Source organism: Lagopus leucura, unplaced genomic scaffold (assembly GCF_019238085.1).
Source record: "Lagopus leucura isolate 7727_CA_CO unplaced genomic scaffold, USGS_WTPT01 Super-Scaffold_100002, whole genome shotgun sequence".
Classification (NCBI taxonomy): domain Eukaryota; kingdom Metazoa; phylum Chordata; class Aves; order Galliformes; family Phasianidae; genus Lagopus; species Lagopus leucura.
Genome location: NW_024962263.1, coordinates 23,240,429 through 23,254,157, shown reverse-complemented (window position 1 = coordinate 23,254,157; position 13,729 = coordinate 23,240,429). Strand labels below are relative to the sequence as shown.

The 13,729-nt window shown below is 37.7% G+C and overlaps 1 protein-coding gene across 2 annotated transcripts in view; it reads left to right on the top strand.

The window, feature by feature from the left end:
* ADCY2 (adenylate cyclase 2) overlaps nt 1-13,729 on the top strand; it is a 204,887-nt gene that overhangs the window by 15,133 nt on the left and 176,025 nt on the right. For both annotated transcript variants that reach the window (XM_042869933.1, XM_042869932.1), the window contains exon 2: nt 1,272-1,469. In XM_042869933.1, the coding sequence (XP_042725867.1) occupies nt 1,272-1,469 (198 nt within the window). The remainder of the gene's footprint in view (nt 1-1,271; nt 1,470-13,729) is intronic.

Genomic DNA, 13,729 nt, shown 5'->3' with positions numbered 1-13,729 from the left:
TCTTTTATGAGGGGGAAAAAAAAATGCTGAAACACGTTTCCAATTTATTTATTTATTTATTTATTTTTGCACTACCTGTAGAAAGTTTTATATAAGTAAGATAAAAAGCCCACAGAAGATAAAATGTTAAGTATTTAAGCTGATGAGCTACCAGTGGGCAAAAAGTATCAGACACTAAGAAAGCCATTACAAAACTAGGGGAAAATCAGTTGAAATCAGTGCTGAAAAATGATCAAATAGGCGCTTTCAGATTGTCCCCATGATTTCACCAACAGAAGTAGAGGTGAAGCGTTTCTGCATACAGTGTGACTTGTGGAGGGCATTACGCTGCTACAACAGCAGCATTTGGGGCCTTTTGCAATCCTTTTTTTGCTAAAAATTGCTGTTGAACTCCTAACAGCTGCATGAATGAATGAAAGTTGTACAACCAGCCTTTGATACAGTGCTGTTGTACTTCAACCATGGATGCTTTGGAATTAATGCAGTAATAAATATTTTTTTAATGCTTCTATCACTAGATGATTTAAACATATTAGTGTAGTAACTTTTATACAGGTTCTGTAAAGAAATTTAATTCCGCTTTATTCTGAATCTCTTTTTGAGGTACGTTCCAGCTATTGCACTGCATGTTGCTGCACATTTCAAAGTTAGCACTTGCTAGGAAAAAAAAGGTGCATATAATCTGTAACCCATCCATCCAGCTGAGTGCTTCAAAAAGAAGCAAGATAGATAGTACCTGATAGATATTGATGTCAAAAAAATTAGACTCTAAAGGACTTATTGACAGCATAGTCAATTTGGGAGGTGTTTAGACAGTTGCGTTCTTCAGTGGAGATTCTTCAGTTTAACCTGTGAACCATACTGTCTGCAGAGATCTTGTGAATTCAGGAGCAGAAAAGCTTGTGCCACTTTCTGCAGATTGGATATGCCTTGCCTCTAATTCACTTGGTCCTTCATGCCTACCACATTACTGCAGTGTGAGTTAGTTTTCTCAATCTACTTCAAATAATGTACATCTCAATTTAACCAAAGAGGTATTCGTGTGGCTAATGGTTATTTATGAAGCTAATCCAAATTACAGCTCCTTACATGGACAGAAATCCTGTTGTGGGTCCATGTCTAGTGATATGAATCAATATCACTAGACATTTGATTGATATTCCCATGTCTCTCTGAAATATCAGTGCACCATCAGTTAAGAGTGTCTTACTCTGGTCTGACCTTTAAGTACATCAGTTTTTAACTTCCTTTTCATTTTCCTTTGTTTTCAGGAAATTGAAGACCACGTGGCATTTTTAATAACTGTTCCAACAGCTCTAGCAATTTTTTTTGCTATATTTATCCTTGTCTGCTTAGAGCCTGTCTTTAAGAAGCTGCTCCGTGTATTTTCGTTGGTGGTCTGGGTATGTCTTGTTGCCATGGGATATCTCTTTATGTGTTTCGGAGGAATCATCTGTCCCTGGGACCAGGTAAGATTGTCATTATTACTAATTTTATTTCTACTGGCTGGATTTCTAGGAGCGATATTCTGCGAAAGTGTCGGCATTAGCTTCTGTGGGACATCTCATGGAAAGTTTTTGTGACCAAGTGTTTCTGTGCTAAGATTTCCTGCATCTGTTTCATTGATTTCAGTCCACCCAACTTCCTTCTGTAGTGAACATTTGATTCCAGATTCCAGACCAATTAGCATGTTGGAAGTGTGAGATTTGTTCAAATCTGCTGATGCTGTCTTCAGCTTAAAGTGTGAGAGCTTTCTGTTCAGTGGTCTTCAATATATTTTGTAGCAACGTTTGAAGAAAAATGATTGATAACTTCCTTGCGTATCTAGGGAAATACATAAGTACAGAAACAGGGAATTACCATTTCATTAAAAAAAAAAAAAAAAAGGAAAACAAAGCAAAGTGTAGTTGCCTCTTAATTGCAGCATTTTTGAAATATTAATAAATGATATGTGATATCCAGAGCTGTACCTGATAGATTCTTTGGTGTTATGCTACATCCTTTTCCTTTCCTGCATTCTCTCAACATGGAAATGCTGTTGATGTAATAATCACTGCAAACCTCCCTATAGGATGGAAAAAATCCTTTAAATATACAAATGTGTCCCCTGAAAACTCTGTGTTGAGTGCAAGTTTAGTGTAAGACTTAAATTGTAATAGTCTATCTGTGGTGCCTTCTAGGTCTTTATCTTGAATCAATTTATCTGACTTTCTATTTGCAACTTGCAAAGACTTATGCAAATATTGAACTTTAAGTATGCAACTAATTCCTCTAACATAGTTGATTCAGATGATTTAAATTGCTGATGTATATAGTTAGCCATATTATCTTTTCACTGCAAATTCTGTGGAGTTTGATCTTGTTATTTGAAAGGCATGATAATGATTTTTCAAAAGCATATGTTGTGAAAGATATCTGAAATGGATTAGGTTGTTGCAGTCCTGGTGTTTTCTTTAGTCTGCCAAGGTGGCTTGTCCTACTGTGCATACTGTGGGAATTTCCATAACATCATGATGACTGGGTTGGCCATCTATAGCAGGAAGGGCTGCAAAGCTCTTGGGAAAGACATGGTCCTTTAGCAGATTGCTAGGACACAAGGAGTCAGATGCTTTGATCTGCTCCTTGGTTGATGTGCAAGAGGTTCTTGGGAAGAGGATATTTGAAAGCAAGCAGCGTTAGTTGATCTGCCCAAAGCTGCAGCTGTCTCACGTAGTGGACAGGACTTTTCCAAACAGCACTGACCCTACTGCCTGTATCTGGCTTAACTGGAACTTGCTGGTGTGCTTACTGTCTGGAAGGAGAGGGGCTGGGGTACAGCAGCCTTTGACCACTTCAAGAAGTTGCTGCCTCAGAATACTTTCTGTTTTTTCCTTAGAATAGCAGTGCTGTTTTGGTGATTGCTGTTGGTACACTTTTGCCTACTGTCAGTTAGGAGTAAACTACAGAAGTATGAAAATCTTTCTGGGAGTTTGACCTCATACAAAGCAGGCTGATTCCATGTTTAATGGAAAAAAAAGCAGCCAGCAATAGAGCTGTGCAGTCCTATAGTGTTGGTGTTTTGATTGCTCTGCATCAGGAATACGTGGGTCAGTAATAGATGTTCTGTCCTATAATTATACATGAAAGCAAATCTGAAAAAATCCTTCTTCAAAGATGACTGACAGATACTTTCTTAAAGATTTACATTTTAGGAATTTAAAACATGTTTTGCTTCGTTTATTAGGGTCTTTTTCTTGTTCCTCTGTGCTTCTTGTGAGAGAAAAGAAATTGATATAAAATTTAAATTAATTCTGTTTCAGATATATCCTTGTCACAATAACTAATTGGAAAATGATCAAAATACTAATTACAAAAAACAACTGTTCATGCACCAAAGGTACTTCACTTTCATTTTCTTCAAACTACAAGCTAAGTTTGTTCTTGTCTAGCGGGGTTTAAAAATAATCTTTTCAGCACATTTTTCATGTCTTCCAAATCCTGAGCTTTTAAAAAAATGGAATTTCTTAATTGTACTGGTGAACAGTTAAAAGATAAATATGCTGCATACCATAGTTAATAGAAAGAATGTGTTTTTCTTTCACTTGTGTACAAACCTTTTCCCTTTGAAGGACAACTCTGCATCCCTTAGGTTTTGGCTTGATGATTTTAGTATTCCTTTTGGCTGTTTTTACGTGCTAAATGCCAATTTTCTCTGTTGTTGGAAAAACCTCAGGTGTGAACTTTTGCAGCTTTTGTTTACAATAAAAATACCACTTCAGAGGGAGTATTTTTGTTATGAATTCAATATATATTTAATGTGGAGCAGCTCCCTCTGTGCCTGCAGGCACATAGCTCAAATAACTTCCATGAAAAATGGGGAATTGAAAATGAAGCGGGCTGGTCAGTGCCGGTGTTTTTTGTGTTAGTCCTGTGGGCTGATATGAAATAAGTGCAAATCATAATTGGTTTCAGCTTGCTTTTGTTGTCCCTGCAGACTGCTTTTATCTGTCTGCATTTCCTCATCTCTTGTTCAGCCACAGCTACAGCTTTGGAGAGAAAGCCGTTATTGGGTGTGTGGATCTGGTGGTGTTGGGAGTGGGGTGCAGGCGGCTGCAGGCTCTTACTTTGTCCCTCAGGCCTGTCTGTAAGCCCTGTGCTGGCCCCATAATTGCCTGCTGAACCTTAGCCAAAGGTTGGAGCTGGCATTTAGCTGCACGAGCATCATCAAACCCATCTACCAGAGGAGACAAACTGCAGGATTGTTTGCATTATTAATCTTTCCAGATAGCTTAACTCCTCAGTTAGCCTGAGCTCCCCTCCTCCTTATGGATGGTGCAGACAAGCCAGGTGCATTGGAAAGGAGATGGAGAGCACCACCTACATGAAAAGCACCACTTGGAAAAATTTGGGCAGTGGTGGCAAATACCCTTCTTCTCTGACAAACTGTCACTACAGAAGTGTGGCAGTTCCCTCTCATTGCCCTGCTGGCTCGGGGAACTGGGATGTTTTGATAGGGCCTATATGGATGAGACTGACTTGCAGCCCAATGGACGAAGGCTGGACTCTGAGATGAGAGGATGTCTGTATGAGAGGTCTGGCAGGAGGCAAGGGCACCTTCCTGTGATGGATAGGAAAGAAGCAAAGGAAGTCATGTTATGCCTGAGAGACAGCAGTTGGTTGTTGGCTGGCAGGTCTTTCCAAATCTAAGGTATGAGTGATAATGCATGGGACTGGCTTCCCTGATGAAAGACTAAGGGAAGATTTTTAGAAAGATCTGCGCCAAAGTCAGTGGATGATATATTTGGTGGAAAGCTGAAAACACGTGTTGGATAAGCTGAGGAAGAAGTGCTGGTGGAAGAAGGTGATTTTGTCATATCAGGACTTTTCTTTACTGACAGAAAGGTTCAACTTTCTAACAAACAAAAATCCAGTATCCATCTGTAAAGTGTATGCTAGGGGATGAATTTAGTTTTAGTTTTAGTTTTGATTCACTGGCAGTACAGTTATTGTACAGTGGTTGCTTTTCCATTCCGTGTGATCTTCTGACACACCTAATACTTCCTCAGCCTTTTATACAGATGTGTGTAAATATATCAAGGGGTAAGAAGAGCTCTTCAGGCACACAGTGGATGATTTAAAAAAAAAAAAAAAAAAAAAAAGAGTAATTACACAACATTATACTGGTCTAATGAATTCTATCATTGCTGGATTTTGGTATTCAACTCTAGTTATATATGCGTTTGCACAGCCCAGGCACCAGATGTGATTCTCCTTGTCTATGTTCAGTTACAGCACAGAAATTACTGCAAATTACTTCAAGCGAGATTTGACACTTCTGATTTACAAAAAAAATTATCCATGTAGCCCTGTGTTTATAATATGTTTGGCTATTTTATTCTAATGCTAGTTTTTGAGCTGAATCTAAAGAACTTCTTTGTTTTGTTTTAATGTGTGAGTAGTGTAGAACAGTTCAGTTGGCAGGGACCTACAGAGATCATCTAGTATGATGGCCTGACCATGTCAGGGCTCAGCAAAAGTTGAAGCATATTAATGACGACATCGTCCAGAAGTCTCTTAAACAGACATGGGGCAGCAACCACCTCTCCAGGAAGCCTGTTCCAGTGTCCAATCTCCTCCATCGTGATAAAGAATTTTTTCCTAATTTCCAGCCTGATGTTCCCCAGCTCATATTTGCACTGTTCCCACACATCCTGGTGTTGGTGACCAGGAGCAGAGCCTGGCACAATTCTGTGCTTCTCCTCCTCAGGCAGCATTGAGGCCGCCTCTCAGTCTCCTCTAGGCTGGACAGTCTAATCCTTCTCATCCTCTCCTCAGAGGAGTTACTCTGTTATGCTGGAATGTTATGCAAGAGGAGTTGTTTTAGAGTGGTTGAATTCCAGCCTCAGAGCAACACTTGTGTATGAAATCTAGGCCAGATTTGCAGTATTAGTCTTTATTATTCTCATTTGTTTTGATACTTTCTTCGCATCTGAGCATATAAGTCTGTTATGTGCTGAGGGATAGAGGCCTGCACAGCGGATCTTCTGTGAACAGTCATGGTAATTAGCTCCTGTGTAAAGTCAAGGGGCTGCAATCTGTCCAGGGGCTCCTGAGGCAACATGGATTCTGCATTTCTGAGGGAGGACTTAGAGCTGTGTTTGGAGGTGAGCAAAGCCAAGGATGCAGAACTGGAGAGGAATGTGTGGGAGGTCTGAGCTCTCAGAAGACAGTTGTATTTCTGGCAAGCTGGATGGGTTCATGGAAAATAAAGAATTTTACATAAAATTGTCCAGGGTCTTATTTTCACATCTTGCTTGGGACCTGCGTTGTGTGAAGTTAGCCCTGATGTAAATTACTATTAAAATGTGCACTTAAATGGTGCCAGAACAGTTAGATGTTTGAGAAGGAGATCAGGATGGATGGCAGGGAAGTTTCTGCAGCACAGGAAAGCACAGATGAGTTATTGTGAACCTTGCAGTGGTCTTTGGATCTGGAGTATGGAGGAGACTCACAATTTTTTCAAGTTCAAGGAGAATCAGACTAGCAAGAATGAATGAATATCCTAAGCAAGGAACTGAATCTTGAAGGAACATGGTTCGGTACCTTGCAGTATGAATAGTCACCTGGTAAAGGACCAGGTGGCTTGTTTCAAAGAATGAGGTACTGGGTAGCAGTTGATGCTGTGCTGTAGGAGCAGATGTGGAAGAAGACGACGAAACCCAGAATCCACAAGTACAAGCCATTTTTTTGGGGGTCATGTTAGATGAAGGAGAAGAAGAGATGATTTTTATCTTAATATTCTTTTTTTTTTTTTTTTTTTTTTTTTAAAAAAAAGACATATGAAGTTCTAGGCTAAATATAAGGACATTTTAATGTATTTATCAAATTCTGGTGTGACTATATCTGTATAAAAGACAGGAAAAAGCTGAGCTACTAGAAACCTGCCAGCTTGTCATTAAAATCAGTAGTGTAGTAGATTAATGTAGCAAAATAGTGTGTAGAACCTTTGAAGACCCTGTTAGCATAGCTAATGTGCCATTGTTAACCTTTGGTATGTGATGGCAGTGTGTTCTGATAGCTGTTCAGGGAAAGAAAACTGATTTATCTTGAGTAGGAAGAGCTGTTTTTTTTTTTTTAATTTTTATTTTTTTAAAGTAAGACATCTGTTGTGGTGCCAAATGGAAAAGAAGAAGCAAAACTGGAGGAGATGGGAATTATTAAAATTATTGTAAATATAGGCAAAGGGAGATGGCAGCTGGTGTGACTTCCGAGAGCATCAAGCCTGAGGAAAATTGTTGGTTCAGTTTCTTGGGAAGATCTTTGGGGAATGATTCCCTTTATTAATGCTTTCTACCACTTGGGGCACATGGGGCAACAGAATGTCTTTGCTATAATGAAGATTGTTGATGGCACAGTTAAGAGTCCTGCAAAAGAGTAGGATGTTATAGGGCAAGAACAGCATGACCTTGAAGACCTAGATTAAATTTAATAGTACAAAGTATTAGGTGGGCCTGCATTTGGGAACTAACAGCAGAAAATTCAGCTGTGGGCCAAGAGATCATCAGTAGAAAATGAGCAGGAAAAGCAGAATGAAGAGGAGGTGCATGAAAAGGTCACTGCATCACTGGGGTAGCAGAATCAGTTACAATGACAAGGGATCCAGATCAGGTGAGGTTTCACTGATGCCTTGATCACTATGTACATCTTGATGCACTATGCACATTTTGGTCATCTGCATTCAAAAGGATACACTGAAGCTGGAACAAATGCAACAAGTGAGATCATCAGGAGAAAGGAGAGAGCCCATTTTGTGTGGGAAATTTGACAGCTATAGAGGAGGAGAACAGAGGAACACAGTGATGTGACTGCCATCTACAGATGATACAGATGATACATCCACAGATAATGCCACTGGGGCACTGAGTTTGTGGAGTGGCTTTCCAGGCAGAACAGCAAGGACTAAAATAATGAATTGGTTTTATAGTGGAATGCTGCCCTTATTTAAAAGTCATTTGGTGTATTTGCAAGCAGGGGAATGGACTTCAGTGATCCAGGAGCATCCTTTTAGTCCCTTTTGCCTATACATTACGTACATCCTGGGGTCTACTGAATTAGTCTAAATGGAAATTTACTTTGCATCTAAAATGCATATTAAAACTAAAGAGAGAGATTTTCTAAGTTATAAAAGTTAATGACTTTTTATTATTTAAATGTTTTTTATCCTTCTGGAGAAGGAAGCAGTAGTCTCAGAAAAAAGTATGGGATCATAATAACCTAGCTGTATTTCTGATCAGGCAGTTATTTTAGATCATATAATTGAGTTTTGATGTAATATGAACACGAAGAGGCTGAATGTCTCCTATACCTTTATAAGAAGAGCCTTTTGAAATCCTTGGCTTTATGCTAGTTTATTTTTCTTTACTCCATTTCCTATAGTGACTTTTCCATCTCAAATCATAAATTAAGTATGAAGGCTGAAATGATTGCAGATTTTGTCAAGATTATTGCATAGTTTATACGTGTTGTGATACTTGCTGTGCAAGTCACGTGGATCAATTTTGCTATGGAAAGTATTAATGTAGCTCCATGGAAATACAATAAAAACTTATGTCTCAGATAAATATGCAAAATTGATTGTGGCACGCTTTCCTCTCCATGATGGGAAATTATGCTTATAAAAAAACCCCTTAATATTCTTAGAATTCTGAAAATAAGTAATTGGGATTTCAAATGTCATCATATTGTTCTGATGTTGCTGATATCAAAAAAACAAATGACAAATGGAAATTAATGATTCAAGCCATTCATAAGGGTTCTTATACACTTAGTAATTGATCTGGCATTAGAAAATAAACATTTTAATAATTTTATAGTGCATAGTAATTAACAAATACTTGTATGATGGAACTATTTGAGAACCTTTAAAGAATTTGCCCACAATTTCTTATCTAAGCATACGTTAGGCCATATAAGCCTTTTTCTTCAACTGAAATTGTTTTCTACTTAGAAATTTTTCAGTTTGCCTGACTTCCAGGATTGGATTTTTTGGCATGACACTGCTTGAGTCTTTTGGTCTGAGCTCTTTGCTTAAAAACTTGATCTTAGAGCTGAAGTAATTTTGTGACTTTAACACTTAATTCTTATTGATGTCAGAAAAGTTTTACGCAAAAGAAATCTGAAGTCTTCTGGTAGCATTTGCAATTGATTCACCAGGGTGGTTAAACTCTCTAAACACTTGGTTGAGTTTTACGAGAGCTGGAGACATTAGGAAAAAAAAAAAAGCAACTTCTGTTTCAGTAAGGCTGACTCAATGTGACTTAAATTTATTTTTTAGAGAGTTACAATCTAGCTAAAATTTAAATTATATGAATTGTAGATAAATTGTAAATTTTTTGGGAACAAGAAGGTCTGCTTTCAGGAGGTTATTCATGTTATCTTACTGTTCTGGGGACGGAAGAGACCTGAAGACCACGTAGTTCCAACCCCCCTGTATTGGGCAGGGACACATCCCACTAGACCAGGTTGCTCAAAACCCCTCAGCCTGGCTTTGAGCACTTCCTGGTGTGGGGGGATATTGAGCCACTGGTTAGTTTGAACAGTTTCAAACTTGACTGCGTATTCATTGTCGTTGCAGTCTAGATTGCATTTTTCTTATTTGCTTCTTATACATCTATTTTGATCTAAGTTATACGTATTTAATAATTCTCTATTCATACTTAATTTTATATGCCTTGTTTTCAATGCATTATTTTGTGTGCTTTATTTTCTAGACATTATTCTTACTCAAGTAGACAGACCTGAATGTCTTTTTAAATGTTCTTTTATATATAACATTTGAATGATTTGAAGGTACCTTTTTTTTTAAAAGAATCATATTTAAGATTGTAGTTGGAGTGATGACTTAATACTACAGTCTGCATGTCTCATGTTCTCCTGTGCTACTGCAAAGTAATTTGCATTTTGTAATTTGCACTTTTTCCTTACTGGTGGTTTTTACATTTCTTTCTTTTTATAATAACTCAATTTCAGATTTTCTGTAATCTTCTAGTTATTTATCTACTGCATATTTGGAGTATAAGTGTACATTGAATATTTTAACCATGCTTTGCTCATATTGCAATTCCTCTATTAATTTTTTTGCACTTTTATAAATTTGCTTATTTTTTGCATCTTTCTCGTATTTAGCATCGTACTTGTAATCTCTCCTACTTATTAATGGGGATTGCCTTTCTTTAGTGCTTCATCATTTTTTATCACCTTGTGACAACATATTTTGTCTCCTTCAATATAGATGAGTTTATGTATAAACCAATATTTTTAGACGTCATTAGTGGCAACTATAGTGTTGCAAGTTCAAATTTCCAAGGGCTCAGTTATAGGTCTGTCAGATTCTCCTTGACCACACTTTCAGTTCTGCTTTTAAAAAAAAAAAAGCTCTTATTACTCATTTTGACTATATACATTATCTAACGACAGCTCCTGTACATATTACTTTCATACATATATAAACAAGAACAATGTAATGTTTTAAATCTCTTTCACATAGATAAGATTTTAGTTTTTCCTAGATGCATCTGAAAGCTGTTTTTTTTTTTTTTTTTTTTTTCCCTTTCTAGTAGGAGCCTGAGTTACTCAAGGTCTGGAAACTTACCAAATATGATTTGGGGACTTTGTCGTGTCTAGTGGGACGAGCAGCCAGGTCTACCAAATGACAAAGTTTTGACAAGGGGAGGAAAGTATGATGTCCACATACAATTTATTTGTATTGTTGTATTACTTGTATTTATTTCTGTAATACCACCTATTTCCACCCTGCTATAGGCAGGGACACCTTCCTTTAGACCAGGTTGCTCAAAGTCCCATCCAGCCTGGCCTTCAATGCTTCCAGGGCGGGAGTGTCCACAGCCTCACTGGGCAATCTTTTCCAGTGTCTCACCCCCTCACAGCGAAGAATTTCTTCCTGATACTTGGTCTAAATCCACCCTCTTCCAGTTTAAAACCATTTCTCCTCGTCCTATGGCTATATGGCCTTATAAAAAGTCCCTCCACTGCTTTCCTGTAGGCCCCTTTCAGGTACTGGATAGCCATATAAGGTCCCTCTGGAGTCTTCTTTTCTTCAGGCTAAAAAGCCCCAGCTCTTTCAGCCTGTTACAGGGTATCCTTCTCCAGAGAGGCTAGCAAAATAATCTCTACTAATTATCTTTTATTTCCTTTTCTTTTCACCTCTCCTTAATTACTTACAATGAAGTTTCAGACAGCACTTCTGATCTGAAGCTGTGTGAGCGTCCTGCATTTTACAATACTGTGGAGATGTGTAGTAGCCACTGAAGTCTGCTAGAAATGGAAAATATTTCCACATCCATTGCATGCTGTTTTTGCAAGTAATTATTACATTAGTAGTAGGAAGCATAGATTACTGAACAAAATGACTTTATTTCCTGTAGTGTTATAAGGTTTGTATTCTTTATTTACCTGCTGACCATCCATCTATGATAGGGATATATAAAATAAAATGAGATTTTTTTTTTTCAGTAAAATGTCAGACTTCAGTCTTCAGTATCTTTGCAATTGTATTATGTTGTTTATTTTAACCTATCTTACCAAAGCAGAGGGATACTACCATGCCAGGTATATCCCTTTGTTTGAAATGGCTGCAGTCTCTATTATAGTTCTGACTGAAGTCAGAACACGAGCCCACTACTGCTGTGTCTGTTGTTTCCATGAGATGAAACCTTTGCCCATGGGCAGATAGCTGCCATTTGGTATCTTTGGTCTGAGCTCCGTAATGCTGGAGAAGTGTTGGATTTGCTGTTAGTTCCTGGGCTGCAGTATGGAAGAAAATGCACTGAATAAACATGAAGAAATAAAGAGGGATTGAATTAAAACCATAAAAGAAATACAGTCAGCAGTAAGGATAAGTTAGTGTAAATTGATGGTAAATAAAATACTTAGTTGATTAGATAAGGAACAGTGAGCCTTTTGCTTGATCGAGAAGTAGACTTTCAGCTCTTGTTATCAGTGTGTTATCAGTGGCAGTGAGTAGAGATGGGATGGTGAACAAGTATGAACAAATAATCCAGGAGCTCTAAAAAAGCTCACCTTCTCTGGAATAATTTTGAAGTATAGAAGGTCAGCAGTATTGTACATTCCAGGCTGCTGGCTCATTGTCATGCTGCTACAGTAAGGTTTCTTGCAGCTAGGGAAATTACTTCTTTTATATATATATTTATGTATGTATATATATATATATATATATAAAAGAATATATATATATACTCTTATTCTATACATATATATATGTATCACACGTTACATACTGAAATGTATCCTACATATTTTTATATATAATTTAACACTAGGTACACTGAAAATAATATTATGACTCCTCAAGCATTTAGAGAAAAAAAATAAATCTAGCAAGAGGAAGGAGTGTGCATGTTTTGAATAAATTAATTTTAATGCAGGATATATATATGAGGAAGTCATTCCTTTTAGGCAAGGTCAGTTGATGAACTCATGTTACATGAAAAAGCTTGTAGCAATTTTAGAATTTTTTTTTTTTTAAAGCAAAAATTTTTGCCTCTTTCCTTCTAATAGCTCCTTAACCTTGAAATCCTCCAAGAGAAGTTATCGCCTACATTGCAACTTCATAGTGACGAGTCATAGTAATGTCTGTTCATTTAAAAATGCTGCTCAAGTTAGGTTTCTTCTTATTGTTAAGTAAACTGTTAAGTAAATTACCACTTGAAGATACTGTTCTTCAGTTTTCAAACTTTTTTTTTCCCTTTATCACTGTTTTTCTGACTAGAGATACTGGATTATTTTTTTGTTGAATCGGTTTCATGAAACTTTAATCTTTAGGGCTATAAATTATTCACAACTAATGCCAGGAGTTAGGGAAGAGGCAGCACTGGGAAAGCCCTTATGGAGGTGACAGTCCTATATATCCTGTCCTGTGTCCAAATCAAAGCAATGCATTAGGCTGATTTGCTGCTGTGGTGGGTTGAGAAGCCACAGTAGCTCTTGTTCCTGAGCAGGCAGAGTTGCCCTGTGTAATCCCTAGGCCTTGAAATGTCCTCTGCTGCTGGATTCCTGACCTAGTTCCTTGAAATCTATGATCTCTCACTCCTTCAACACACCTCAACTTCTATACCCAGTCACTTCTGCTCCAAGAGATCTCCTAAATTATCCCAAATTTTCCCTAGGCAGTTTCTCCTTGTCCTTTCGTAATTCCCTTTTAACTCATCCTAGGCAGGAATGCTATGGTCGAGGTTCTCTTGTTGTCCTGGGCCATCTCTCTACCTCTCTGACTTTTTAGGCTTCTCATCCTCAGTTTTTGCTGCAGTTTTGTCAACTCAAGCACCAGTGCCACTGTAATTTCCCATAATTTCTCACCCTACGGTGTCATGGTATTCCACTGCTTGTCAGTAGATTAACAACCTTAAAATAAATAAATAAATAAATTAGTTACCCATGCCTGCTGCTCTAACAGGTGGATCTTCAAGAAGCATAGCCAAAGCTCTGCTTTGATATGATTTAAATATCTCGGATGCATGTTATGTGTCAAATCATTTTGGACAGGACTCTTGAGGGCAGGAAAAGCAATGGGGCATGGCATGTCTATTCAGGATGCATTTAAATGCGTTTACTGCTTCTAAAGTGATTCATTCTGACTTTCAAATTACTATGCCACTATTTTAAATGAAAACTTGTTGGGTATTGCTTATCAGAAATATTTAGGCAATTTTAA